The sequence below is a fragment of the Bubalus bubalis genome, chromosome 18, assembly GCF_019923935.1.
Source record: "Bubalus bubalis isolate 160015118507 breed Murrah chromosome 18, NDDB_SH_1, whole genome shotgun sequence".
NCBI classification, from domain to species: Eukaryota; Metazoa; Chordata; class Mammalia; order Artiodactyla; family Bovidae; genus Bubalus; species Bubalus bubalis.
The window spans coordinates 43149365-43177103 of NC_059174.1; the positions used below are offsets into that span (position 1 = coordinate 43149365).

At 42.8% G+C, this 27739-nt stretch overlaps 1 protein-coding gene across 1 annotated transcript in view; it reads left to right on the top strand.

The window, feature by feature from the left end:
* GPATCH1 (G-patch domain containing 1) overlaps positions 1 to 27739 on the top strand; it is a 55187-nt gene that overhangs the window by 18499 nt on the left and 8949 nt on the right. The window contains exons 5-16 of the mRNA XM_006061380.4: positions 1858 to 1955; positions 2831 to 2889; positions 3611 to 3853; positions 5083 to 5230; positions 8560 to 8639; positions 11854 to 12058; positions 13878 to 14174; positions 15219 to 15397; positions 15888 to 16015; positions 16699 to 16835; positions 17195 to 17361; positions 25094 to 25310. Of these exons, the coding sequence (XP_006061442.4) occupies positions 1858 to 1955; positions 2831 to 2889; positions 3611 to 3853; positions 5083 to 5230; positions 8560 to 8639; positions 11854 to 12058; positions 13878 to 14174; positions 15219 to 15397; positions 15888 to 16015; positions 16699 to 16835; positions 17195 to 17361; positions 25094 to 25310 (1958 nt within the window). The remainder of the gene's footprint in view (positions 1 to 1857; positions 1956 to 2830; positions 2890 to 3610; positions 3854 to 5082; positions 5231 to 8559; positions 8640 to 11853; positions 12059 to 13877; positions 14175 to 15218; positions 15398 to 15887; positions 16016 to 16698; positions 16836 to 17194; positions 17362 to 25093; positions 25311 to 27739) is intronic.

The following is a 27739-nucleotide window of genomic DNA, read 5'->3' on the forward strand; positions in this document are numbered from 1 at the left end:
GCTTTACCACCAGGGACATCCCTAGAAGAATTTAATTCTGACTTCTCTGATCTTGGCATCACTGCCTTGCCTATGTATGAGAATCTTGTTGTTTAGTCGCTCAGTCATGTCCGACCCTTTGCAACCCCATGAACTGCAACACGCCAGGCTTCCCTGTCCTTCACTATCTCCCTGAGTTTGCTCAAACTCACATCCATTGAGTCAGTGATGCCTTCCAGCCATCTCATCCTCTGTTACCCACCTTCTCCTCTTGCCCTCAATCTTTTCCAGTGAGTTGGCTCTTTGTATCATGCGGCCAAAGTATTGGAGCTTCAGCTTTAGCACCAGTCCTTCCAAAGAATATTCAGGATTGATTTCCCTTAGGATTGGCTGGTTTGATTTCCTTGCTATCCAAGGGACTCTCAAGAGTTTTCTCCAGCGCCATAGTTTGAAAGCATCAATTTTTTGGTGCTCAGCCTTCTTTATGGTCCAGCACTCACATCCATACATGACTATTGGAAAAATCATAGCTTTGACTAGATGGACCTTTGTTGGCAAAGTGATGGCTCTTTTATTTATTTATTTATTTTTATTTTTAATTTTTATTTATTTATTTTTTTTTGATGGCTCTTTTAAATACACTGTCTAGATTGGTCATAGCTTTTCTTTCAAGGAGCAAGCATCTTTTAATTTCATGGCTGCAGTCATCATCTGCATTGATTTTGGATCCCAAGAAAATGAAATCTGAGACTGTTTTCACATTTTCCCCATCTATCTGCCATGAGGTGATAGGACTGGCCACCAAGATCTTCATTTTTTGAATTTTAAGCCAGCTTATTCACTCTCCTCTTTCACCCTCATCAAGAGGCTCTTTAGTTCCTTTTCACTTTCTGCCATTAATGTGGTATCATCTGCATGTCTGAGGCTGTTGATATTTCTCCTGGCAATCTTGATTCCAGCTTGTGATTTATCCAGCCTGGCATTTTGCATGAGAGTCCCTTGGACTGCAAGGAGATCCAGCCAGTCCATTCTGAAGGAGATCAGCCCTGGGAATTCTTTGGAAGGAATGATGCTAAAGCTGAAACTCCAGTACTTTGGCCATCTCATGTGAAGAGTTGACTCATTGGAAAAGACCCTGACGCTGGGAGGGATTTGGGGGCAGGAGGAGAAGGGGACGACAGAGGATGAGATGGCTGGATGGCATCACTGACTTGATGGACATGAGTCTGCATGAAGTCCGGGGGTTGGTGATGGACAGGGAGGCCTGGCGTGCTGCGATTCATGGTGTCTCAAAGAGTCGGACACGACTGAGTGACTGAACTGAACTGAATCTTAATTAAGGTTAATTTGGCTGCAAGTAGGAGAAGCCCTCTTAGCCTAGCTCGAGTACAAAAGGGGGTTTTGCTAAAAGGACCTTGTGCTGTTACTACATGGCATACTCTAGAACTCTAGCCACTGGCTGTGTTACTGGAGGCTGCAGAGCTATTAGGAGCTGGTGCGGCTTTCCTCTGACCCCCTGCCTCACAATTTTAAGGGCTCTCTCCTCATTCTACCCTCCCATTCTGCATACCTCCTTGTTCTGCTCCTGGGCATGTGGCCTGATTTGGCAGCCTCAGACCATCATGGCTTCTCAGGCCACATGCTTGGCATCTGTGTGCCCGTCCCAAAGCCCTGGGAGAGGGGGCATCTGATGGACTTCCCCAAGTTCAGTCAGCTGTGGTGAGAACAGCAGGGCCATGCAGTCCTAACAGGGATGGGAGAAGGACTCAGGCAACAGGGATGGGAGAAGGGCTCAGGCGTGGCACATACATGAGTTGCTTGTTTCCTGCTGTTCCTTGGTGTTTTAAAAAGTTCATTGTTGGTACCTTGATATCCTAGATTATCTGTTGGTTTTGAATTGCTAAGAAAAATGGGTTGGAAGGAAGGACAAGGAATTGGTCCTCGAGTAAAGAGAAGACCACGCCGACAGAAACCTGGTATGTATATTGATTACTATTAATTCTGCAGCATACTTTTAAAAAATATTTACTTGGCTTTGCCAGGTCCCAATTGTGGCACGTGAGATCTTTGATCCTTGCTGCCTCAGTTGTGGCATGCAAACTCTTAGTTGTGCCATGCAGACTTTTTTTTTTTTTTTTTTTTTCAAAATTATGTATTTATTTATTTGGCTGTGCTGGGTCTTAGCCACGGCACTCGGGATATTTGTTCTTCATTGCAGCATGTGGGATCTTTAGTTGGGGCCTATGAACTCTTAGTTACGGTGTGTATTATCTAATGTCATGACCAGGGATTGAACCCAGGCCCCCTGCATTGGGAGTGTGGAATCTTAGCCATCGGGCCACCAGGGAAGTCCCCTACAGCATACATTTTTGATGACTATCTGTTTCTAGCAATAAGATTGCTGGGTCAAGTGATGTGCACATATTTTAAGGTTTTTCGCCTGTAATGCAAGATAACTTTCTGGCAGGATTGTACTATTTTACATTCCCACCAGCAGCCTAGGAAAGTTCTTGTTTCGTACCTTTACCAAAACAGTGTTGGAGCTTACCATGGTTATTTTCTGTTTATTCCTGTCCCGTGGTCTCCCCAGCCAGACTGTGAACTCTTGGAGGAAGCAGGGCTTCCTTTCCAGTCCGCTGTGGTTCTGGGCAGTAGTGGTTTGTCACTGTGTGCATTGTCGCTAGAGTGCAGGTGGGGCAGGAACTAGTGGAATACCCGAGTGACGAGTGCCCGACTCTAAAGCTGGAGCACCTCTTACAGGCTCAGCCATCTTCCTCTGAAGTGTGTCAGTGAATCAGCTTTCTATATTTCTAGTCACGCCTGGCTAATGCATTTGAAATCTCTTTGATAGATCCTGGAGTAAAAATCTATGGTTGTGCATTACCCCCTGGAGGCTCTGAAGGATCTGAGGTATTGTATAGAACGATTGACCTTCAGTTTGGCACACTAGCACCTGTTATTTTACAAATGTGAAATTTAAGGTCAGAAAATTTTAGAAATCAGTCCTATCCTATTACAGGGAAATACCCATACCCTAAAACTGTCCTCATTATGCCAGATAATGCATTCAGCAGCATGCCAGCCCCACTGATGCCCCCAGTCTGTTCAGGTTCTTAAAGTGGAATTGTTTGTCAGAAATAGGCTCACAGATACAGAAAACAAGCTTATGGTTAGCAAAGGAGAGAGTGATGGGGCCAAGGGGGAGAGAGAAATTGGGAGTTTGAGATGAAAATATATACACTGTGTGTGTGTGCGTGTGCTTAGTTGCTCACAATAAGGACCTACTGTATAGCACAGGGAACAGTATTCAATATCTTGAAATAATCTATAATGCAAAAGAAATCTGAAAACGATATATGTTATTAAACTGAATCACTTTATTGTATACCTGGAACTAACATAACATTGTAAATCAACTGTACTTCAACTTAAAAAAAAAAGGTTACAAAGTATGGAGTTGTTTGTGTTAGTGTCACTTGTTTGGGACTTGATTTAGTGATCTGTGACAGCAGAAACGAAAGTATGATTACTGTTGTCTGGGGATGAATCATGGCATTTGAAAATGGTATTTTACAGGCTTTACGCCAAGCAGTGACTCACCTGCATTCCACTTTTTAAACGCTGAAAATAGGATGAAGATGATGACTACTTGCCAGAAAATGTGACCTTTGCACCCAAGGATGTCACACCCGTGGATTTCACACCCAAAGATAATGTACACGGACTGGCTTACAAGGGCCTGGATCCTCACCAAGCGCTGTTTGGAACCTCAGGAGAACATTTTAATCTTTTTAGTGGGGGACCCGAAGAGACCGGCAATCTTCTTGGAGACATTGGTGTGAATAAAGGAAGAAAATTGGGAATTTCAGGCCAGGTAAAAGTGTTTTCTGTTTTATAGACAGGGAATCATTGACAAAGAAGAAGGATTGTCATACAGCAGCATGCATGTGAATGCTTTGCAAGGTTGCCTCAGTCATGTCCAATCCTTTGCGACTCCATGGACTATAGCCCACCAAGCTCTTCTGTCCATGGGATTCTCCAGACAAGAATACCAGAGTGGGTTGCCATGCCCTCCTCCAGGGGGTCTTCCCAACCCAGGGACTGAACCCACACCTCTTATGTCTCCTACATTGGCAGGTGGGTTCTTTATCACTAGTGCCACCTTCGAAGCCCTTGTCCCATAGTGAGCACTCATTATTGATTGACTAAATGAAGATCTTAAAGGGTTTGTATTTTCCTTAAGAGCTTGTCTGAAGATATTTAAAACATACCCTCCTGATTTGAATACATCATCCTGTGACCTAATGTTCTTGGTGGAGTTTACACATTTCTAGGTGTGAGACCTGCTTTCCCATACCCCTGCTGGGCTGAGCAGAAAACCACACTTACCTCTTTGATTTAATTAATAGTTGAATCACAGTTTGCCTTTCCAAATTCAGGTCCACATTTTACTACCTCTCTGACTCTTTCCCAGTGCTGCAAGTCCTAAGTCAGGAACTTGGGTGTAGGGTTTACTTGGTAGACTTGGTTTTGACCTTTGAGGAGATGGAGAGCTTTTCCTGATTGCCTGTTCTCTCAAATCGACTCAGAGATCCTTTTCTTTCCTATACATGTTTTGTTTTGTTTTGTTTTTTTACCCAATCCTTTAATCACAAAGTGATACTTGTTCTTGGCCATTTCCTACAAAGATTAGGAGTTCCTTTGGCAGCCTTTTGAGTAGCAGTGGTCTTTAGACCCTGGTGACCAACCCTGGCCTCAGTAGATGAACATTCTTCCTTTTTCCTTTTGGAGGTCTCATTTCCCCTGCTGCACTGCTGCTTGGGTTTGTTCTCCACTTCTCTTCCTGCACTGGGACCCCGACCAGGGCTGCTGCTGAGCCTGGAGGATAGTTGCAGCACAGGAGGCGGGACATTCCCCTCTGGTCATTGTTTTCCAAAAGACCGGGATCCATGTGTTAATCTGGGGCTGCCATTCGCTTCCGTCTTGGTGATCTCCAAATGCTAATGTGGTCTGATCAGTCATATCCTTATAGTAGCTTCATCCTTCAATGCAGGCATACACTAAAAACCTGAAATTGCTCAGTGTGAAATTCTGTTTTTAAAGGCTTTTGGTGTAGGTGCCCTGGAAGAGGAAGATGACGATATCTATGCCACAGAAACTCTATCCAAGTATGATACTGTTTTGAAGGATGAGGAGCCCGGGGACGGACTGTATGGCTGGACAGCACCCAGGCAGTATAAAAGTCAGAAAGGTAATTCCATGGGCCCACAGCTGATGGTAGGGCCAAGTGTCAGGACCTCAGGAAGAAGGGATTGCACAATCGATACTGGAGGATCAGCCTCTGTGGAGCAGGAAGTCATTGGTCAAAGATGCAGAGTGAGAAACTCAGTGGGGAGAAGACAGGCCCACTGTGGGAAGTAAGACAGAAGTGGGATTTAGACCTGTTCAAGGCCAAAGCCAACTGTCAAGGCAAGGTCAAGTGGGGAGGAGGAAGGGGCCTGAGTCAGGAAAGGAGCAAGTATGTGGACAGGTGCTGGCTCATGTTGCAAGTCAGAGCTGACACTTGGTCAGAGGGTAGCACTCCCAGCTCAAGGAACTGGGCAGGTGGCCAAAGGAGGCCAACTCAAGAAACCGGTCAGGAAGCCAGGTGTGGGGACCAGGTGGTCCGTCCAGAGAGCCTGCAGCAAGATGGAGATTGGTGCCCAGCCCATCTCTTCACTTGTGTATCTGGCTCTTAGGGGCTCTTGTTGGGCTCAGAGATGGACTTCTCTCTGTACACCTGGAATTTCAAGTCAGAGTCTATAGTGATTCAGACTCTATGGATCTAAGTAGGATTTCAGTTTTTCTTTCCAGAGAAGGTGTAGGGAGGAGTCAGTAGGTTTTAATGACATGGGATTTGAATCCAGTCAGAATTGTATTTGAATCCTGGCTCTCTCCTCAATCAGACCTAAATTTGAATCACAGCTCTCTTCTGCCCAGTTGCATGAGTCTTATAACCATTTGTAAAGTGAGGGTAAAATCCACTCTGAGGCCATTGTAAGGATTAAATGGCATCACAGGTTTGGCATAGTACCTCCCCCAAAGAATAAATGGTGAATAAATAACACCTCCTATAACAACCACTTAAAGTAAGATGAGAGTCTAAATAAAACAATCCATTTAGACATTTTTAGCTATAGTCAGGTCAAGCTTGATCTAACACTTATAAAATATATCTCAATAATCTAAGCATCACTCCCCCAAATAATGCCAATTTTACATTTCCAGAAGAGAAAAGAGCAGGTGCAAAAATAGTCTTCAGAAGTAGTTTGCTTGATGGCTGTGAGCACGGACTCTGAAGACAGACTTCTGGGCTCCAGTCCTGGCTCTCCGCAGTAACCGGCTGTGACCTGAGGCAGGCTGCTCTGCCTCTCTGTGCCTCTGGGCAGTGAGTGTGGCAGTGACTCACCTGTCCCGTGGAGACCCAGGCACTATGCGTGTGTGAGTGACCTCTGTCCTCGTCACCACTAAAAAAGTGAAAGTCGCTCAGTCGTGTCCGACTCTTTAGGACCCCGTGGACTACAGTCCATGGAGTTCTCTAGGCCAGAATACTGAAGTGGGTAGCCTTTCCCTTGATTCAGGAGATCTTCCCAACCCAGGAATTGAACCGGGGTCTCCTGCATTGCAGGCAGATTCTTTACCAACTGAGCTATCAGGGAAGCCCAACAAATAGGGTTTTATACAAGGTGCTGGCTGGGTGTGTAGCCAGACGTTAGTAGATGTCACATCCGAGTGGGAACTAGGCTGCTTTTATTTTCTTCCTTTTGCTCACCTGTATTTTCAGATTCTTCTCCCAAGACTATGTATTGGTTTTTTAACTGAAAAGAAGACATATAATATTAACGTTATAATATAACATATTAGTTAATATTATAACTTGTATTGTCATATGCTAGTTATTCCTTATAGTTGACCAAATATTCATTTGGGATTTTCCATAATGTCTATGGAAAAACCTAAACAAACTTTGTGGCCAACCCCAATACTAGCTATATCAACATTAATATATATTGTTATATATATATGTTAACATACTATTTATATGCTATGCTATGCTAAGTCACTTCAGTCGTGTCTGACTCTGTGTGACCCCATAGACGGCAGCCCACCAGGCTCCCCTGTCCCTGGGATTCTCCAGGCAAGAACACTGGAGTGGGTTGCCATTTCCTTCTCCAATGCATGAAAGTGAAAAGTGAAAGTGAAGTCGCTCAGTCATGTCCAACTCTTATAGTAATTATTAATCTATAATAAATACATATTTAAATCTGCCTTCTCCACCAACTCTTTGGCTCTTTCTTTGTATGGCACCTTTGCCTTAAATCCCCCTCCTCTCCGCATCAAGCCTGGGTTGGTGCCTCCCTCTAAGCTCCTCACCCTCCCCTTATTACCTCTCTGCCACAGTCCCCTCCCTTCCCCTTAGGGTCACACCATCTACAGTTCTGACCTTACGGTTTTTCACCGAGTGAGTCTATATGTAGCCAGCCTCCATAGCTGATTTTTAAATTGTTGTTATTTTTTTGATCAATAGGGCTGTAATAGTCTCACGGCTCTCTGTGTATAGACGTTTATTTATTTCTTCAGAACAAATTCATAAAAGTGAAATTGCTGGGTTTTAAAAGAATACAAAATTCTGAGAATGTAAAATTAGTCCTATATCTCCCTACAGGATTTTAGGGATTTCCAGAAGCTGGTACAAACATTCTAAGTCAGCTGAAGTACAAAGAATGAGACCATAGGGGAGGGTAATTACTGGCCAGTGCTGCATCATAAATGGTTTAAAACCTCAGCACCACCTACACAGCACGTAGCCATGCCTGCTTCAGGGTTCAACACCCAGCTTGTGTAAGTACTGGTGGTCATGTAGCAGGGGCTTTTGGCTACAGAAAATGCAGTTCATGCATATGGATTTTCAGCGTAACCTCTAAGTGCAGACAGTCCTTGAGAATCAAAGGGGTTGTCTTTGAGACCAATAAAACCATCCCTAGCTGCAAGTCAGAGGGCCTTAGTCCTATCCTGAATTAGTGATCTTTGTCTCTTGTTTGAATTTCAATTGAGAAGAAGACGAAAGCACCTTTAATTAGTCCCACAATTAGATTACAGGCTGACCTGGCTGTACTGCCTTCCGTGCCTTATTTGGATGGTTGCTAAAGAAACTGGGAAGTTTGTCGCCCCATGGTTCTCCATGACCCTTTCAAAGTTATTTTTATTTTTTATCCATAATTGTTCTCTTGATGGTTTTGAGATCTTTTACTCCATAGAGTATATTCTCTGGTGCCCCTTAGCTTAGGGCCTCAGGTACTTTTTCTAGACAGTATTGATGGAGGTGCCACGGGCAGCCTAATCTGCAAGGGGCGGTATGCTCTGGACTGCTGGTCACTGAGTCAACAGAGGTGTGAGGGCTTTACAGGCCATTCTTTCCTCCCTTTTACTGATAGCAGTGACATATAGTGTTTTATGATCTTGGAGATAAAAAACTGAGGTCTTTTGTCTTATTCTAATCTTCTTTGCCTCTGGAACTAATCAAATTGCATCATTTTGTAGAATCAGAGAAAGACCTTCGCTACGTTGGCAAAATTTTGGATGGCTTTTCCTTGGCTTCTAAACCTTTATCTTCCAAGAAAGTAAGGTTTTTTTTTTTTCCTTGCTGGTTTAATGTTTAAAATATCTGCTGCTGTGTAATCTCAGTTATTATATTAACAACTGAAAAGATAAATAAATTATGTTAACTGAGGCAACAGCTTGGTGACTATTAATGGTCCAGGGAAACATTCTACATTGGAAATGTCAGTCAGTAGCCACACTGTGTCCAAAACATCTAACTGCTAATCTTTTTTTTTTTAAGAGTTTTTTTTCCCCTAATATATATATTTATCTATTCAGCTGCATCAGGTCTTAGTTGTGGCACACAGGATCATTCATTGTGGTGCATGGGCTTTAGTAGTTCTGGTCTGGGCTTAGTTGCTCCATAGCATGTGGGATCTTAGTTCCCCGACCAGGGATCAAACTCCTGTCCCCTGCATTGTAAGGCAGATTCTTAACCACTAGGGATTCTTGGACCACTAGAGAAGTCCCTAACTGCTAATCTTTTAAATCTAAGCTTTAAGTGCGTGGTTATTTCCATTAAGGAAGAATTATATTAGAAGCTGGTAGGAGAAAAAAATTGATACAATCCTAGGGGCAATGTAATTTATAGAAAGTTTCAAAGAGCCATAGCAGCTCCTGGTCCCGACTCCTCCTGGCAGCCATGGAGCACATTAGCTGCTATGGGCAGTGCTCCCTGGGCTCCTTGCTTGTGCCAACTGGAAGGGAGAAAAGCTGGGAGCATGTCGATCCTGGGGAGAACTCTCCATGCCTTTCCAGACAGTCCCGTCTCTGTGAGCTTTTTTACAGCTTTGGACACATGGTTCTTTAACACCCACCAGAGCCCCAAGCTCATAGGTTTGGGTGGGTGGTTGGTAGTTCAGGAGGGGTGTCTGACCATTTGCCTCCTTGGCATCCTTATGTTAGATTGTTCCACATTTTAACGGGTTTTTTGTTTTTGACTCAGTAAACATTTTTTAAGTATCTCTGTGGCTTGGCCCGTAGTTCTCCAGAACCTGGGAAGCCAGGAACAGCTCAGCCTGAGAAATTATATATGGTATTACAGTGGCTTTGATTTGTTTAGTTGTGATAGTTGCTGGAACAGGGAGCAGAATATGTCAGAACAGTATGGGGCACGTAGTAAGCTGCTGTCATTTACCAGAAATGTCAAAGGGGAGTATGAGTTTTTTACACGAATGAAAGGGACATTAAAATGGTTGAGGGAAATGGTTGAGGGGGACTTCCCCGGTGGTCCAGTGGTTAAGACTTTGTCTTCTAACGCAGGAGGTATAGGTTCAATCCCTGGTCAAGGAGCTAAGATCACACATGCCTCATGGCCGAAGGACCAAGACATAAAACAGAAATAATATTGTAACAAATTTAATAAAGACTTTAAGAATGATCCACATTAAAAACAAATCTTTAAAATGGCCTAGAAGTACTTATTCTACTCAGTGCTCAAGACTAAGTCTTGGCCTCCAAGTAGCTCCTGCTCATTGAGAGAGCTAGACAGACAAACCCAGTGTTGTGGGCAGGATGTATAAATGGAGAGAAGGACACTGGTGGTTCCTCACTGGAGAGGGCTTTGGGCATGAACAATTCAGAGCGGGATTGTGTGCACTGAACCTCTCACGGACAGGCAGGTTTTCTAATTTGCGCCTAAAAACCCAGGCTCTGCATCCAGAGGCGAAACAGAGCAACGATTTAGCAGAGGGAGTGAAATGCTTTGAATGCAGGGAAAGTGAAAGTTGCTCAGTCGTATCCAACTCTTTGCGGCCCCATGGACAATACAGTCCATGGAATTCTCCAGACCAGAATACTGGAGTGGATAGCCTTTCCCTTCTCCAGGGGATCTTCCCAACCCAAGGATCTAATCCAGGTCTCCCATATTGCAGGCAGATTCTTTACCATCTAAGCCACAAGGGAAGCCCAAGAATGTTACAGAGTGTGTAGCCTATCCCTTCTCCAGCAGATCTTCTCGACCCAGGAATAGAACCAGGGTCTTCTGAATTGCAGGCAGATTCTTTTACCAACTGAGCCATCAGGGTAGCCCTTGAATGCAGTAGAGGAGAATGAAGAAGAGTCGTGTATATACACACTTCTTTTCTGCCACACTCTTCTGGATTTTTGTGTCATGGTAACAGAATGTTCCTGGCTGATTTGGGAGTCTGTGTTTTTCAGAGAAGACAGTCAGGCTAAGATGATAAAAATGAGATTTGGTAACTATAATCATAGCACTCTTTCATGACTCTCATCGGACCAGGTGCTCACCCCAGGCTGCACCTTACAGCCACCTGGGAAATTTGGGGAACTCTAACCACAGCTGACATTTTTTATGGGACAGATGCAGGCACCAGTAGTGTTAAACCCCCCAGGTGAGTGCAGTGTGCGGCTGGAGCTGAGAACATTCAGTGATTCACTGATCACAGAGCTCAGAATGCCAGGTAGCTGAAAAATCTAGAAAATGGATTAAATAGGACTGTCCTTAAACATGTATTTGTTAGACCAGGAGCAAGGAAGACCATTTAGAGCAGTAATTTTAAAATGTCTAGTGCTTTCGTTTAGCTTATCTGTTCCACTATCAGGAATGCCTGAGTCCCAAATGTACTTTAATTTCAGTGAAGTACTGAAATTAAATAAAATTTTTTTGATCAAAAAAAAAAATAAGGCCTGAAACTCCCATTTGAAACTGAAACATAACCAGAAAAAGAATACTGAATTTAAAAATAACTAAGTTAAGCCAAGACATAGTACTCTTCAAATATATCTCTAGCACCCTAATAACATTTTTTAATCAGTTATACTCTTTGAACATTAAAATAGGAGAGATTACAGGAAAAAAAAACTTATTTAAAGTTATTTTTTAAAAGCTAAGCCATGAATCATACTTTTCTAAGTTTTCTAATTCACAGTGGACCAGTTCTCCGTGTGAACCAGTTGCATTAACTGTAGTTATCATAGTTATCGTTATTGTTCCTATGATATAAAGCACGCACAGTGGCATCTCTGTTAAGCGTGATCGGGGTGATATCTAAAATGTCTGACCTTGTGAACAGGGTGGTTCTGATGCCCCTCCACATCCAGGATGGGTATTGCCTGGGCACTTGGGCAGGCTGTTCCTGGGGCTGCCGCCCTGCCTAGGAAAGGGTGGGATTAACAACTCCCAGATGTAATGAGCTTTCTTGGTTCAGTAAAACGTCATCGCCTTGCTGCCTGTATATTCCGAATTTTGCTTTATTGTATTTTTTTTTTAAGATTTATCCACCACCCGAATTGCCAAGAGACTATCGACCAGTGCATTATTTCAGACCCGTGGTGGCCGCAACCTCAGAGAACTCCCACTTACTTCAGGTATTATCAGAGTCAGCCGGGAAGCCAATAAATGACCCAGGGACACATAGTAGGCACCAGCTGAATGCCTGCAAGCGGGGAGAGTTGCTAGGAGAGACGCCTATTCAAGGTATGTGCCACAGAGAAGGTTAAAATCATGACGTTTATAATAACCTGAGCTACCCAAAGCAAAACGGAAAGTCCTTTTTCCATTGAAGTTTTTACATAATTTTGTATTCCCAGGCTATGGGAATAAAAGTTGTTGATTGTGAATGGCGTACTTAACTGTACACAGCTTCTACTTAGTACTTGCTGTTTCATCATCAGTTTGAGTTGTGTCATTAAAATTCTAAGCCCTGTCTTAAGTGCAGCAGTTTCCAAACTTTTGGTAGTTGTCCAAGAATGAGGTGAAGACCAGGGCCATGTGTATCTTCATTTTTCTGCACAGCCTGGAAACATATGGTTTCTTTTCCTCAGGGGAAAAGGGTACTGTGGGTCTTTTCCTGAAAGCCTGAGAGGAGTGAGTGTGTCTGAACGGATGAATAGATATGGAGAATCCCCTTGTAGGCTGGAGCCCAAACACCCACTGAGAGATGGACTTGGACTTGGTTTGGGAGCCTCAAATACAGTAGACCAAATGAGAATTCTTGGTTCCCCACTTCCTTCCCCAAAGCTGCTCTTTCTCCAGCCTTCCCCTTCTCAGTCAGTGGTACCACCAGCGGCCCCCTGCCCGGCCTAGAACACGGGAACCCTAATTCTCAGCGCCTTTCTTCCGCTGCCTCCCCTGCCCTACCTAGGCCCTCAGCAAGTCCTCTCGGTCTGCCGTCACTGGGCGTGGGGACGCCGTCCGCTTCTCTGCATTCCCACTGCTGCCACCCTGCTCTCTGCGCCCACCTTCTCTCATCTGGATCACTGCAGCAGCCTCCTCCCTGCCTCCTTAGTTCCTTTCAAGAGCCGCCAAACTACATGACTCCCCTCCTACTCCCCTGAAATCCTCCCCTACTGCTCTCGGGGCCCTGTGGACCCCACCCTGCCTGCCTTTCAGGCCACAGCCTCCTCCACTCTCCCTGAACCCCACTGTGGTCCAGCCTTGTGATACCCCCTCCTGCCCTCTGAGCCTGCCACCGTGATGTGTCTCGGGGCCTTTACTTTGCCTCTGCCTCTCTTTTCTCTCCTGTTTTGGCTTTTTTTTTTTTTTTTTTTTTTTTTGCCTTGCTGTGAGGCTTGCAGGATCTTAGTTCTCCGACCACAGACTGAAGCCAGGCCCTCGGCAGTGAAAGTGCAGAGTCCTAACTGCTCGACCACCAGGGAATTCCCAGCTCCTTCTTTTTACTAGAACTTACCTCAGATATTGTGTTTTTAGAGAGACTTTCCAGGCTTTCCCTGCCCACTGTTTGTTAATTATCCTCTCTCTCCCCCTACGACCAGTCCTCTCATCTAGGTCACTCCGTTTTTATTTTTTCCCCCCATAGTCCTCCTCTCATGGCAGTCCTCTGGTGTTGATTCTTGCTTCTTTAGGATCCGTCTCCCTCACTAGTGAGAGCAGGACCTCGTATGTGTTGTTCTCCCAGCCCCAGGCCCAGCATGGAGTAGATGCTCAGTGGGCATTTTTGATACTAGTGCATGACGGGTAACCGTGCTCTGAGCCCGGGCTTATGCTAATGGAGGCCCCGAGACTGCAGTGTCAGGTCCCTCTCTCTAGGAGCACTCGTTGTCCTGATAAACATCAAAGTATTGGCCCCCACTTTTGCCAAGTTTAAAACGGAGGTGTCGTTATTTTATTCCTGTCTAGTCCATAGGGACAGTATGAATACAGATGACACTGCATGTAAAATACTCCCCTCCAATTACATAAAATTGTGATATTGCAAATGTATATGTGCAAAGGAATGTGAATATAGATGTCTTAACAACATATCTAATCTCTTTCTCTTTTTGTTTCTTTGTAGGGACACCCACTTCAGTGTTAGAATTTCTGTCCCAAAAAGATAAAGAGAGACTCAAAGAAGTGAAGCAGGCAACTGACCTTAAAGCCGCTCAGCTCAGGGCCAGGAGCCTGGCCCAGAGTGCCGCAGGCAGCAGACCGCAGCCCTCGTCTCCAGACGTCGGACACTGCTCGTGGCACATGGCGTTGAGTGGAGGGATGGCCAGCACAAGAACCAGCAACTTCAAACCTTTCGCTAAAGATCCAGAAAAGCAAAAACGATATGAAGAATTTTTAGCGAATATGAAACGGGGTCAGAAAGGTGGGTGCTAGGCCGGGGTGTCCCACGTGTCACCAGGGGGAGTGTTTTTGCTGTTCTGACCCGAGGCCCAGATTCAGAACTGAGGTGTCCTGCTCTGGCAGTTTTCCTTTGCCCTGCTGTGAACACTGAAAAGGTTCAAGGCCCTGGCTCTTGACCTAAGAAAGCAGGAACAATTAGCCTGTGTTTCTCTGTATCTCGGGTCCCAAAGATAGCTGTTTAAATAGAGAGCGTGCCTTGGCTAATGCTAAATTACAGGCCATTTTCTGTTTGCAAATGTTTGACTTCTGTGTGAGGGTTGCACTTCCTGCCAAGAGAACAAGGTCATTTTCCACTCTGTCTTAAGATCTTAACCATGTAGCTCTAAATCATAGTCTAAAGTTTGACTTACAAAGACAGTTGGCTGTTGAACGCTTGCATGGGAAAAAAGTCACTCTGTGATCTTTGAAGTAAATATGGCAAGGCTGAGGCACGAGCTTGCTCACATACGCAGAAGTCCTACGAGAGCATGTCCTCAAATTAGAGGGGTTGGTTTTTCAAAGCATATCCTTGTGTACTGTGCCAAGATTTTACATCCCTGATGTTTTCTTGCTGAATTAAAAAAAAAAGAGAGAGAAAGAAGTGTTTTCTGCTCAAATTTTGAAATACAGTATACGGATGAATTTTCACTGTCTAGAACTAGAAATAAGTTACTGGCTTTGAAAACTGAATCAAGCATTTGTCTCCCAATATTTTTCTCTGTTACATGCAGGAGGCAGAATTCAACAAAAGCATCACTTTGGGGGGTTAATAAAACATTTACTTAACAAATTATTTTGTTATCAAACTGTTCACCATGGTAGACTATTGGTGCTTCGGATAAAAACATCCTTTTGAGGAAGGGAGCACAATTACCCGCCAAGTACCTCAGTGCCATGCTCTTCAGAACCAGGCTGCTAACGATTTGTGTTTCCTGGGATGAACTATGCAGTGGCGTGCACAATTTGTTCTCCTAGAAGTTCCCCGTTTTTTCCTAGGAGTGAAGCAGTTCCTTGTTCTCCCCCATAGATGCTCTGGAACGCTGTCTGGATCCCGGTATGACAGAGTGGGAGCGAGGCAGAGAGCGGGACGAGTTTGCCCGGGCAGCCCTGCTCTATGCGTCTTCCCATTCGACGTTGTCCTCCCGGTTCACTCACGCCCAGGAGGAGGACGATTCTGAGCAGGTGGAAGTCCCTCGGGACCAAGAGGTCTGTTGCCACCATTCCCTACGTGCTGAATTTTTTTTTTAATTCTTTTAAATTATTTATTTACTTTATTTATTTGGGTGCCTCAGATCTTAGTTGCAGCACATGGGCTTTCTAGTTGTGGCTCGTGGGCTGAGTTGCTCCACAGCATGTGGGATCTTAGTTCCCTAACCAGGGATTAAACCCATGTCCCCAGCATTGCAAGGTGGACTCTCAACCACTGGACCACCAGGGAAGTACCTCCTACAATGCTGAATTTTTAAAATGAAAACACTATGTAGCCAGATACATTAAATCTTTTGGTAAAAAGCATCAAAATATACATGGCACTATAGAATAAGAAATAGGTTTGTTCTTTTAACTTCCAGTGTACTTTAGCAGATATATAGCATAAGCTGTTTTGAAATTTTGGGAGATTGTTTGAAAACTTGTAAATGGGGAAGCAGGCCAGCTGTGTGGCCACTTGATGAAACAGATGACTGTCTTTTCCCAGAATGACGTCAGTGACAAGCAGTCGGCTGTAAAGATGAAGATGTTTGGGAAGCTTACCCGAGACACATTTGAGTGGCACCCTGACAAGCTTCTGTGTAAGAGGTTTAATGTCCCTGACCCTTATCCAGAGTAAGTTTGATAAACCTGCCTTTATGTCAGTACTTATGCCCCTGTGTTAAAGCTTACTTTCCCCCTACATACTCATTTAAATTTCCTTTTTCTAGGTGAACTTACTTGTAAGTACTTGGAACTGCAGACTTTGCAGATTTAACTTGTTTTAATTTTGTTACTAAAAAATAAGCAGACCTCCATTTAGCAAACCTTATTCTGTACTGAAGATAGGAAACTCAGATATGTCAAGTTACAAAAACAAAATGTCTGTCTAATTTGTCACCTTTTTAATCCTGCACGTAGAATTTACATTTAAAATGAAACATATGTTTTCTGATTTGTTACATGAATTCAACAACTTATCTGATTGTAAACATGGCAAGAAAGCATATCCAATTGAATCAGAGATTTTGTCAGAAAATTTAGGCATATTTTTAGCAATGGAACTTTTTTTTTCATGGAAATCCATTGTCAGAGTTAAATTCTGGCTCTTACTATAATAAGAAAAAACTCCTGACTCCTAAAGTCAGACATTCCAAATTCTAAAATTGCTTTGAGAAGCAAAAACATCTTAAGGGATCTTTTCAGTCAAGTAGAAGGGCTGCTGGTGAAAAACAGGAGATGAGCAGCTTCACAGGAATTTGATTTTATCCTTGCAGTTGTTATTAAAATTATATATATGTTTCCTTTTCAACCCCCAGTTCAACTTTAGTTGGCTTACCGAGAGTGAAACGTGACAAATACTCAGTCTTCAACTTTCTGACGATCCCTGAGACAGCTTCCTCACCTGTGACTCAAGCATCAAGTGAAAAAGTTCCACAGCACCGAGGTTCCGACAGTGAGTAGGGCTTCCCCAGGTCCATGGGCTGACTGTGGTCTCAGCCCCTACCCTGCTGGGAAGACAGAAGTAAAGGGTACAAGCCGTTCAACTACCCATCTAACCCGTAGGGTACAAGCAGTGCAAAGTCTCCTGTTAAAAGGATTGTTTATATGAGTACATCAGCTCATGCTGACATGGTCCAGGTGTACACCATTTGTGATCGGGGCTCTGCTTCAGCATCTGCCACATTCCTACCACCTCGCACAGTGCTTGGACCGTAGAGGCTCACTGATGTTCTTGAATGAATTAAAGAGCCATAAGTAGAGCTTGCCTTTTGCTTGCTATTTCTGACATTAGGTCTATGTCCTACCTTTCAGAATCAAGAAAACCATCCAGATGGGATACTTCTAAAGAAGAAAAGAAAGAAGATTCCATTAGTGAATTTTTAAGTTTGGCTAGATCAAAAGTTGGTCCAGCTAAACCAGAGCCCAGTCCATTAGTAAACAAAGAGGAAGCACGTGCGACGGAATCAGTCTCGAATAAGGTATTCAGGGCTTTCAAGCTCTCTTTGCCAGGCTGACTGTGGCCTTTGCCTTTCCCAGTGGTGATGCTTTGCTGTTATTCGATAGCAGTGGTAAGCAAGCTTTTGCTGTGAAAGGCCAGATATTAATATTTTAGGCTTTGTGGGCCATACAGTACCATAGCTATTCACCTTGGCTGGTGAGTGCGAAAAAACTACAGGCAATATGGAAAAAAAAATGAGTTCATCTGTGTTCCAGGAAAACTACAAAAACAGGCAGTGGGTTGGCTTTGGCCTATGGGCTGTAGTTTGTGTACGTCTGCTCTGCAGTTCAACAATTTCAGACATAGCCTTAATCATTTGAGGAGAGGTTATGAACATCTCTACCTGAATTGGCTTTCACTGAATGTCAGACACTGAAACAAAACTCAGTGTATTGTATAGAAAATATGATTTTTTCAAGTAACAAGTTTCCCTTTTATGGAGACTATAGAGAAAATATTCATTGGGCTTTTAAAAAATTATTGCTATGGAAATTCCCGGGCAATCCAGTGGTTCGGACTCCACACCATCATTGCCAGGGCTCAGATTCAATCCCTGGTCAGAGAACTAAGATCACACAAGCCGTGAGGTGTGCTCCCACCCCGCAAAAAAAAAAAAAAAAAAAAGACTGCTTTAATAGTTAAAAGTTGAGCTTAATAAAAAGTTGGTTTTATTTCTAATAGCCTCATTAAAATTACTTTATTTTTAACATACCTTAAACTTGACTGTTTAGAAAAACATACAGTTCAATGAGTTTTTGCACATACATAAGTTCATGGAACCACCACCATAATCAGGATGCAGAGAGTTACCATCACCTCAAACATTCCCTCATGCCGTCTCTTTGTGGCCATACCCTCCCATCACCCTAAACCCGTGTCAACCGTTGCTCTCAACTCAGTCTCCATAGTTTTGTTCCTTGAAGGATGTTATATAAGTGGAATCAGGCAATATACATAAATAGCCTTTTGAGACTGGCCTCTTTCACTTAGTATCATGCCTTTGAGATTCCTCAGTACTGGGTGTGTACCCTGTTTGTTGCTTAATATTTCATTGTATGGATGCACCACAGCTTCTTGTCCATTCACTCTTTGAGGACTTACAGTTGTTTGCAGCTTTTGGTTATCATAACTAAAGCTGCTGTGAATTATTCATGTGTGGATTTGTGTGTGAACATAAGTTTACGCTTCTCTAGGGTAAAGACCTAATTGTGGGATTGGTGGGAAATATGTACATACAGATGTCACTGTAAGAAATTGCCATACTGTATTCCCAAGTGCTTGTTTCCTGTATTTTGAAACTTTTCCTGTTAGGTACGTACACACTGAGGATTGTTTTATACAGAGGTATTATGTTTTTATTGGCCACCCTGTGAGGCGTGCAGGATCGATCCCCAACCAGGGACTGAAACCAGGCCCTTGACACTGAGCGTGCAGAGTCCTGCCCACTGGACTGCCAGGGGGTTCCCAGAATTGTTGCGTTTTCTTGGTGAACTGACCTTTTCATCGTTATGTAATATTACTCTTTATCATTACATTTAAAGTGGGTTTTTAATAAACAGCATGTCATTGTTATTGGGTCTTTTATTTTTAAATATATTTTGATAATCTGTGTGTTTTAATCTTTGTATGTTTTAACCATTTGCATTTAATGTTATTTGTAGATATAATTGGATTTTGGTTTGTAGTTTTATTATTTGTATTCTGTTCCCTCTCTTTCATTCCTACGATTCTCCTTTACTACTTTCTTTCATATTACTTTAATAATTTTTAGTATTCCATTTTAATTTGTCTAATTTTTTACTCTGTTTTTCAGTGATTGCCCTAGGAGTTACAATACACATACTTAACACCATGTATTTAGAATTGATATTTTATCACTTTGAGTGGAAGGTACAATCCCTTTACCCTCCTTGCTTTATGTTGTTGTCTTATATGCTACATATTAATATATATATATATTCTTGAAAAACTTCAGCAGACAATATTTAAATTGTTGCTTTCCATCGTTATACATATTTTAGAGAACTGCTGAGGAGATAATATGTTTGATCTACTTGGATATTACCATTTCTGTTCCTGAAGTTCCAAGTTTCCCCCTTATCATTTCCTTCCTTACTTCCTTTAGCATTTCTTTCCGAGCAGTTCCAACAACTAATTCTCTTCCTTTTCCTTCATCTGAGAATATCCTGTATTTCATTTTCATTCCTAAAGGATATTTTTGCTGGATGTAGAATTCTGGGTCAACAGTTCTTTTCTTTCAGTTCTTTTAAAATATTCTACCACCTCCTTCTGGCCTCGTGGTTCCTGATGAGAAACCTGCAGCCATTCACATTGTTCTTCCTCTCCTTGTAATGATGTGATTTTTTTCCTCTGACTCCTTTTAAGATTTTCAGTTTGTCTTCGGTTTTGGCTGTTTGATAACGATGTATCTGGGTGTGAATTTCTTTGAGATTATTTTGTTTGGGGTTTGCTGAGTTTCTTGAATCTTTAAGTTTGTGTTTGAACAAATTTGGGGCATTTTCAGCTATTATTTTCTTCAAATATTTTTCTTTTATAAAAATTCTTTTTTGCCACACAGAGTGGCTTATGAGATCTTAGTTTCCTGACTGGTGATGGAACCCAAGTCCTCAGCGGTGAAATTGCAGAACCTAACCACTGAACCACCAGGGAATTCCCCCAGATACATTTTTTTGCACACATTCTCACGCTTCTCTTGAGACTCTGATGACATTAAATGAATTTATACTATAGGTCTCTGAACCTCTGTTCTGTTTTTCAATCTTTTTTTCCCCTCTGTTTACATTAGATAATTTCTCTTGATTTGTCTTTAAGTTCACTGAGTCTTTTCTCTGCCATTTCCATTCTGCTATTGAGTCCATCCAGTGAATTTTTAACTTGGGTTATTGTATTTATATCTTTTATTTATTTGCTAAGACTTAAAAAATCTTTTCATTTGCTTGTCTCTATTCTTGGAGCATGGTTATAATAGCTGCTTTAAAATCTATCTTCTAATTCCAACATTTTTGTCATTTTGATTTTTGTCATTTGAGGTTGGCATCTGTTGATTATCTTTTGCAAGTTGAGATTTTCCTGTTTGTTTGTGTACCAAGTAAGTTTTGTCTCTGGCCATACCACCCTCAATGCATCCGATCTCATCTGATCTTAGAAGCTGAGCAGGGATCTGGTTAGTACTTGGATGCGAGAATGCCTGGGAATATCAGGTGCTATCGGCTTTGGGGGCTTCCCTGGTGGCTCAGATGATGAAGAATCTGCCTGTCACTTAGGAGAGCCGGGTTCATTCCCTGGGTTGGAAAGATCCTCTGGAGAAGGGAATGGCTACCCACTCCAGGATTCTTGCCTGGAGAATTCCATGAACAGAGGAGCCTGGCAGGCTACAATCCATGGGGTCGCAAAGAGTTAGACATAACTTAGCGACTAACACTTTCCCTATTCAGGGCTGGATTGCATTCTGGATACTTTGAATATTAATGTTATGAGATTCTGGGTCTTGTTTAAATTCTAAGGAGAATCTCGATGTTTTGTTTTGTTTTGCTTAAGTGGACAATGACCTAATTAGGTTCAGGCTACAAGTTCTAACTCATCTTGGTTGAAATGCTCTTCCAGTTTTCAAAGCCTTTATAGTACTCTTCAGATCTTTCCCGTATGTGCTGTTCCTTGTGGCTGGTCTGGGATCTGGCCATAGTTCTGTTATCAAAGGCTATGGTTTGCTATTCAAAATCAGATCCCTGAGCTCAGAGGTGAGGCAGAAAGAAACTCATTAACCCTGAATCACCCTATCCAGCTCCTCCTCTTCCTGATATTGCTGACATGCCCTTTAAGTCCTCCAGTCAGAAAGTTGGGGCTTTTGTTTCCTTGCTCTGCCTTGCACTTCCTGTGACTTTTTCTGTCTGGAGTCAAGTGGCAGGAGGGCAGGCCAGGGAAGACAGCAGTGACATTCACTCCAGACTGTTGGAACCACAGCTCCTATGGTCAGAAGAAATGGTCCCCCTCCTGTTGAGCCCAGCAGCAGCAGCCATCCCCCATGCCACCATGGATTTGGAACCATGCTGTTTGGGGTTTAATGGTATAAAACCCAGGGGTTCTGGCTCTGTGATATGGTCATTGGGTTAGAAAGCCTTCTAGATTTTCTCAAATGATGTTGCGATAGTATTTAGATAATTTTGGCTGAAATGTCTTGGTTCTTGCTTTTTTGGTTATTCGATTGTGACCCGTAGGAGGGTCTCTTCCCCTTTGAGTTACTTAATTTCTTTCCCTGAATCACCACAATTGTGAATGTGCACACTTTTGGTGGAAGGTGGGGGTGGTGGTGGTTAGGGAGCTTTGTAGATGTAGTTGTTGTGTGTTTGGTGTATGTTGTTAATTGTTTAATTTCAGTACAGCTCCTATTATATTCTGGAAAAAATATAAACAAAAAAATCATCTTCTGTGGCTATCTAAGTGTAGAATGTCTTATATACTCATATACATTTAATAATGTGCATATTTGCTCAGTTGCTCAATCGTGTTCGACTCTTTGCGACCCCATGGACTATACCCCACCAGGCTCCTCTGTCCATGGCATTTTCCAGGCAAGAATCCTGGAGTGGGTTGCCATTTCCTACCCCAAGGGACATTTAATAATACAGACACTATTCAAGGTCAGGACTGTCTGCAAACAACGGTCATTCAGTAATGGTCCATGCATGTGACTTTGGTGTTTGTGGTTTGTCATAAAAATACCAAATACATGACTTTTATAGGGAATTGTGGCTATGATTTCCTGTGCTTCACTGTTAGCCTCTCTCCTGACATTTTTATAACTTTGAAAAGTTTGAAACAATCTTGAAAGTTTAGATACAGTGTAGATAATTTTTTTTCCTGAACCACTTGAGCATAAATTGCCAGCCGGATGCCCCATCACACCCACGTTTTCTTTTAAAGAAGGGCATCCTCTTTTTGTGTGTTTGTTTGGCCTCATCGGGCCTTAGTTGTGGCTCACAGGATCTGTGTTTCATCATCGTGTGGGATCTTTCGTTGCAGTGCACGGAGTCTCTCTAGTTATGGCTCTCAGGCTTTGTTGCCAGGCGGCATGTGGGATCTTAGTTCCCTGACCAGGGATCAAATCCTTGTCCCCTGTATTTCAAGGATTCTTAACCACCGGACCACTGGGGAAGTCCCAAAAAGGGCGTTCTCTTATACAACCACGGAACATCCATCACAATCGGCAAGTCAACATTGATGTGTTATTACTGCCCAGTCCTCCAACCCGTTTGAGATCTACTAGCTGTCCTTCACAGCCAAAGAGTGCAGCGCAGCATCACCGCTGCATTGAGCTGCCACGACTCTTTAGTCTCCTTCAGTCTTGGAACAGTTCCTCAGTCTTTCCTTGACTCTCATGATCTCGATACTTTTGACGGTTACGGGCCAGTGGTTTGTAGAATAGTCCTCAGTTTGGGCTCATCTGGCCTTTGCTTAGGATTAGACCCGCGCCTGCATCTTTGGCAGGAACACTTGAGAAGGGGCGCCGCTGTGGTCTCAGTGTGCCCTGCCAAAGTGGCGCATGGTGTTGATTTGTCCTGTTCTTGACTCTCACTTTGCTTGCTCAGGTAAGGTGGTATCTGCTGGACCTCTCCACTATGAAGTTGGTCTTTTCCCTTTTGTAGTTAAGTACATTTCTTTATTTATTATTTTTACTTTGTTTTTGATACAAATTGAAGAGCTCTGAAATATATAAACACCCTGTCCCTCATCAAATTATTTTTATCACTGTGGACCCATGGTTTCCTATTTTACCCAAAGGGATAATCGAGTCCTGTCATTTTTTTGACCACACTGTGTGGCGTGTGGGATCTTAGTTCCCTGACCAGGAATTGAACCCGTGCTTCCTGCAGTGGAAGCATGGAGTCTTAACCACTGGACTGCCAGGGGAGTCCCAACTTATTTTAATGCTCCAGCTGTCCCGGTTTGGTTAGTTGAAGCCCCTTCAGTTTGGCTCCTGTGTGCCGTTGGCACATCCCTCTTACGCTGTGAGCGTGTCCTCACTTTCTGGGCACAGTTAGGTGTTCTAAGCTCATCTTTTTATATCTCAGCCCCAATTCTAGAGTCAGTCCTTACTCCAAGGTGCCCTGGTTATTTTTAGTGGGCAATGATATCCTTAATTTTTTTCTATGGGAAAGGATTTTACACAGTCACAAACTCCATCTTGTATTGGTTTTCTTCACATGTTTATAACTCTGCTTCAGAAATTGGAGGTGGTGTGGGATATGGGAGGGACTACTGGCCGAGAACGAGAGCTCCACCAGGTAGGGTCCAGGCCCACCCGGGGCATGTAGCATGTGTGTGTATATGTATAGCACATGTGCGTCGTTGACAGAGCCTCTTGTTGTTCCTGACCTACATTCTTCAGTGGTAACACGGAAGGACTGAAGTGGATTCTGATCTCAGCCACTCTTGTGCCTGCTGTTTACACGTAGCACTTTAGATCGCCCATGTCTGTCTGGTGATAAGCTGTTGGGATGTGGGAACCATGCCTTCTTCATACCTTTGTCCCTGTTTATAGGATGGGGTATGTACAAAGTCACTAGCCTGACCCTCCATCCTGGCTGCTTTTAGGAAGGGTGACCTGTAATTGCAGAGGGGAGCTCCAGGACCACTTCGTCAGTGTGTTCCTCGCACTGTCCCCATTGTGTGGTTGTGCAATCACTCAGTCATGTCCAACTCTTTGCAACCCCAGGGACTGCAACAGGCCAGACTTCCCTCTCCCTCACTGTCTCTTGGAGTTTGCTCAAATTTGTCCATTGAGTCAGTGATGCCATCCAACCATCTCATCCTCTACACCCCCTTCTCCTCCAGCCCTCAGTCTTTCCCAGCATCAGGGTCTTTTTCCAATGAGTTGGCTCTTCGAATCAGGTGGCCAAAGTATTGAAGCTTCAGCCTCAACATCAGTCCTTCCAATGAATATTCAGGATTGATTTCCTTTAGGATTTACTGGTTTGATCTTGCTATCCAAATGAGAAGGTCCCCAGTTTTCAGCACCTTTTAATGAGTACACTGTCTTCACTACCTTTCATGTTTGGACCTCTAAAGGCTCAGATAGACTTTTTTTTATTTTATTTTATTTATTTACTTATTTTTGGCTGTGCTGGGTCTTCGTTGCTCTACAACGGCTTTCTCTAGTTGCAGCAGCAGGGGCTACTACTTCTCACGGCGGTAGCTTCTCTTGTTGTGCAGCATGGGCTCTAGGGCACGTGGGCTTAGCAGTTGTGGCTCACAGACTTAGTTGCTCCTCAGCATGTGGGATCTTCCCAGACCAGGGATCGAACTGGTGTCTGTTGCCTTGCAAGGTGGATTCCTAACCACTGGACCACCATAGAAGCCTCAGATAGACTTTTGGAACCGGGACAGAGGTGCTGTGCTAGTCCCTGCTGCCTTTTTCTGGGTCCTTTGCAGTTCTGATTAATGACCTATTTCCATGAGAGGTTTCAGCTGCTTCTACCAGTCAGCGTGGTCTACAGGTATTGAATCAGAAAAGTACCACAAAATGATAATACGTGAGTGATCATTGTTTAGTTAGCAAATGTGTGGATATGGAGCCCCACACACATGAGTATAGACATGAGCACCTGTGCATGTGCATGAGCCATGCTCTAGAATGTGTAGCTCTTTTCATCCTTGCCTCTTCACCTCTGATTCTTATTTCACTGTCAATACAGGTAGTGAACAAAGATGTGGATTCACAGACTGAAGGAGAGGGTAGCCGCCCATCCATGGACTTATTCAAGGCCATCTTTGCCAGCTCCTCTGATGAGAAGTCTTCGTCCTCTGAGGATGAGCAAGGTGACAGTGAGGATGATCAGGAGGGTACCAGGGAAGCAGACTTCAGAAGTTCCCAAGAGACTGACTTGGTTGAAGCATCATCTGTGGCACAAGGTATGTCAAATATTTCAGACTTTGGAATCTGAAAAAGAAAACAATGGTGTCTATAGGAAAGCTGTGCTTCATTTGGTATCAGTTGTTAACCAGGATAATTAGCAACTGATGATGTTTTTAAGTTTCGTGTTTTTTAAATTAAAACAAGTTTTATTTAAGTATAGTTAATTTACAATATTATGTTTCGGGTATATGACATAGTGATTCAAAAGTTTTATAGATTATACTCCATTTAAAGGTGTTCTAAAACTTTGGCTGTTCCCTGTGCTGTACAATATATCCTTGTAGCTTTCCTGCTGTTGTTGTACCTTGCAGCTCACTGGATCTTAGTTCCCTGACCAAGGACCAAACCCGCACTCTCAGCAGTAAAAGTGCGGAGTTCTAACCACTGGGTCGCCAGGGAATACTCTGTAGCTTACTTATTTTATATGTAGTAGTTTGTATCACTGAATCCCCTACCCTTCTCTTGCCCCTCTCTCCTTATCGCTCCCCACTGGTAAACACTAGACTGTTTTCTGTGCCTGTGAGTCTGTTTCTGTTTCGTTACATTCATTCATTCATTTTATTTTTTATATTCCCATGTAAGTGATAATGTACTGTGTTTGTCTTTCTCTGTCTGAATTATTTCACTATGCATAATACCTTCCAGGTCCATCCATGGTGTTGCAAATGGCAAATTTTCCTTTTTTATGGCTGAATAATATTCCTGTGTACGTTTTTGTGTGTGTGTGTACCATATCTTCTTTATCCATTCCTCTGTTGATGGACACTTAGGTAGCTTTCATATCTTGGCTATTATAAATAATGTTGCTGTTAACATTCGGGTAGATGTATCTTTTCAAAATAGAGTTTGTTTTTTGTTTTTTTTTTTTTCCTGGAAATATACTCAGGAGTGGGATTGTTGGATCATATGATATTTCCATTTAGTTTTTTGAGGAATCTCTGTATTACTTTTCACAGCGGCTGCACCAGTTTACACTCCTACCAGCAATGTACAGGAATTCTTTCCTCTGCATCCTCACCAACATTTGTTATTTGTGGTCTTTTTGATGGTAGGCATTCTGACAAGTGTAAGGTGATATCTTGTGTTTTTTTTTTTTTTTTTTCATCATGTTTTGATTTGCATTCCTCTGCTGATTAGTGATGTTGAACATCTTTTCATATGCCTGTTGGCCATCTGTATGTCTTCTTTGAAAAATGTCTCTTCAGGTCTTGTGCCCATTTTTTAATTGGGTTGTTTACTTATAAAATGTTTTTGATGTTGAGTTGTATGAGCTGTTTAAATATTTTGGATATTAACCCTTATCAGTCATGTCATTTGCAAACATTTGTTCCATTCAGTTGTCTTTTCACTGTGTTGATGGTTTTCTTTGCCATGCAAAAGCTTTTTAGTGTAATTAGGTCTTATTTTTTTATTTTTGCTTTCCTTAGTAGACAGAGCCAAAAATATTTATATGATTTATAGAATGGCAACCCACTCCAGTGTTCTTGCCTGAAGAATCCCATGGACAGAGGCGAGCCTGGTGGGCTACATTAGTCCATGGGGTCACAGAGTAAGACATGACTGAGTGACTTTCACTCACTCACTCATTCATAATCTTTTGCATTTTTAATTGAGATGGAGCAGAGTTCTTTTTTTTCCCTCCTCTCTGGCATAAATCTATGGTGTATCGTTAGAATGGCTATGTTTGATAATATTGATTTTCCTATGTGTGCTAGTTGAGAAGAATTAAAAAATAGTAAAATTTTCATTAAAAAAAACTTCCTTTTTCCATGTGGTTGATGACAAGATGCCAGGATTAGTGGGAAACATTTGGTCATAACATGTACAGGGGTTCTTCTGCTTTCTTCTCTGTAGGGCAGATTGTGTGCTCTGGCTCACCCGTCAGATGGGCATTGCCTGGCACATAAGTAGCACTTGGTAGGTGGTGTCTGTTTTCATTATAATAAGTTTGACGCTTGGTTAGTAGCCTATTCTACCTGTTCTGTTTACCCCAGCCAGAGGTTCTGGCATAGGATTGGGGGCCATCTGCAAGGGTGGGAGACTTTTCAGATGCTTGGGTGGGTGGACAGAATTTCCCATCTCAGTCTTAGAGTGTTCTTCTTGCCCTTGGCAGTCTGTGGTGGACTTAGGTATAATTTTTAAGGGCTTTTACCCAAAAAAGTTATGTAGAGATATAAGATACTGTTTGTTTGTAGGTGACCACAAATGTCAGCCTATTTATTAATTTCTTCTGTGAAAAAAAGGCAACTTATTTTTTTAATTACACAATTATATGTTACTTGAAAAGTTTAAAAATTTAGAAATGTAGAAAGCTTAAGTCTCTTGGAATCCCTCTTTCCCAGAGATAACCACCAACACTTCGATACATATTTTTCTAGACTTGCCCCATCTTTCTCTCTTATCTCTGAAAACCAAATCATCTCTT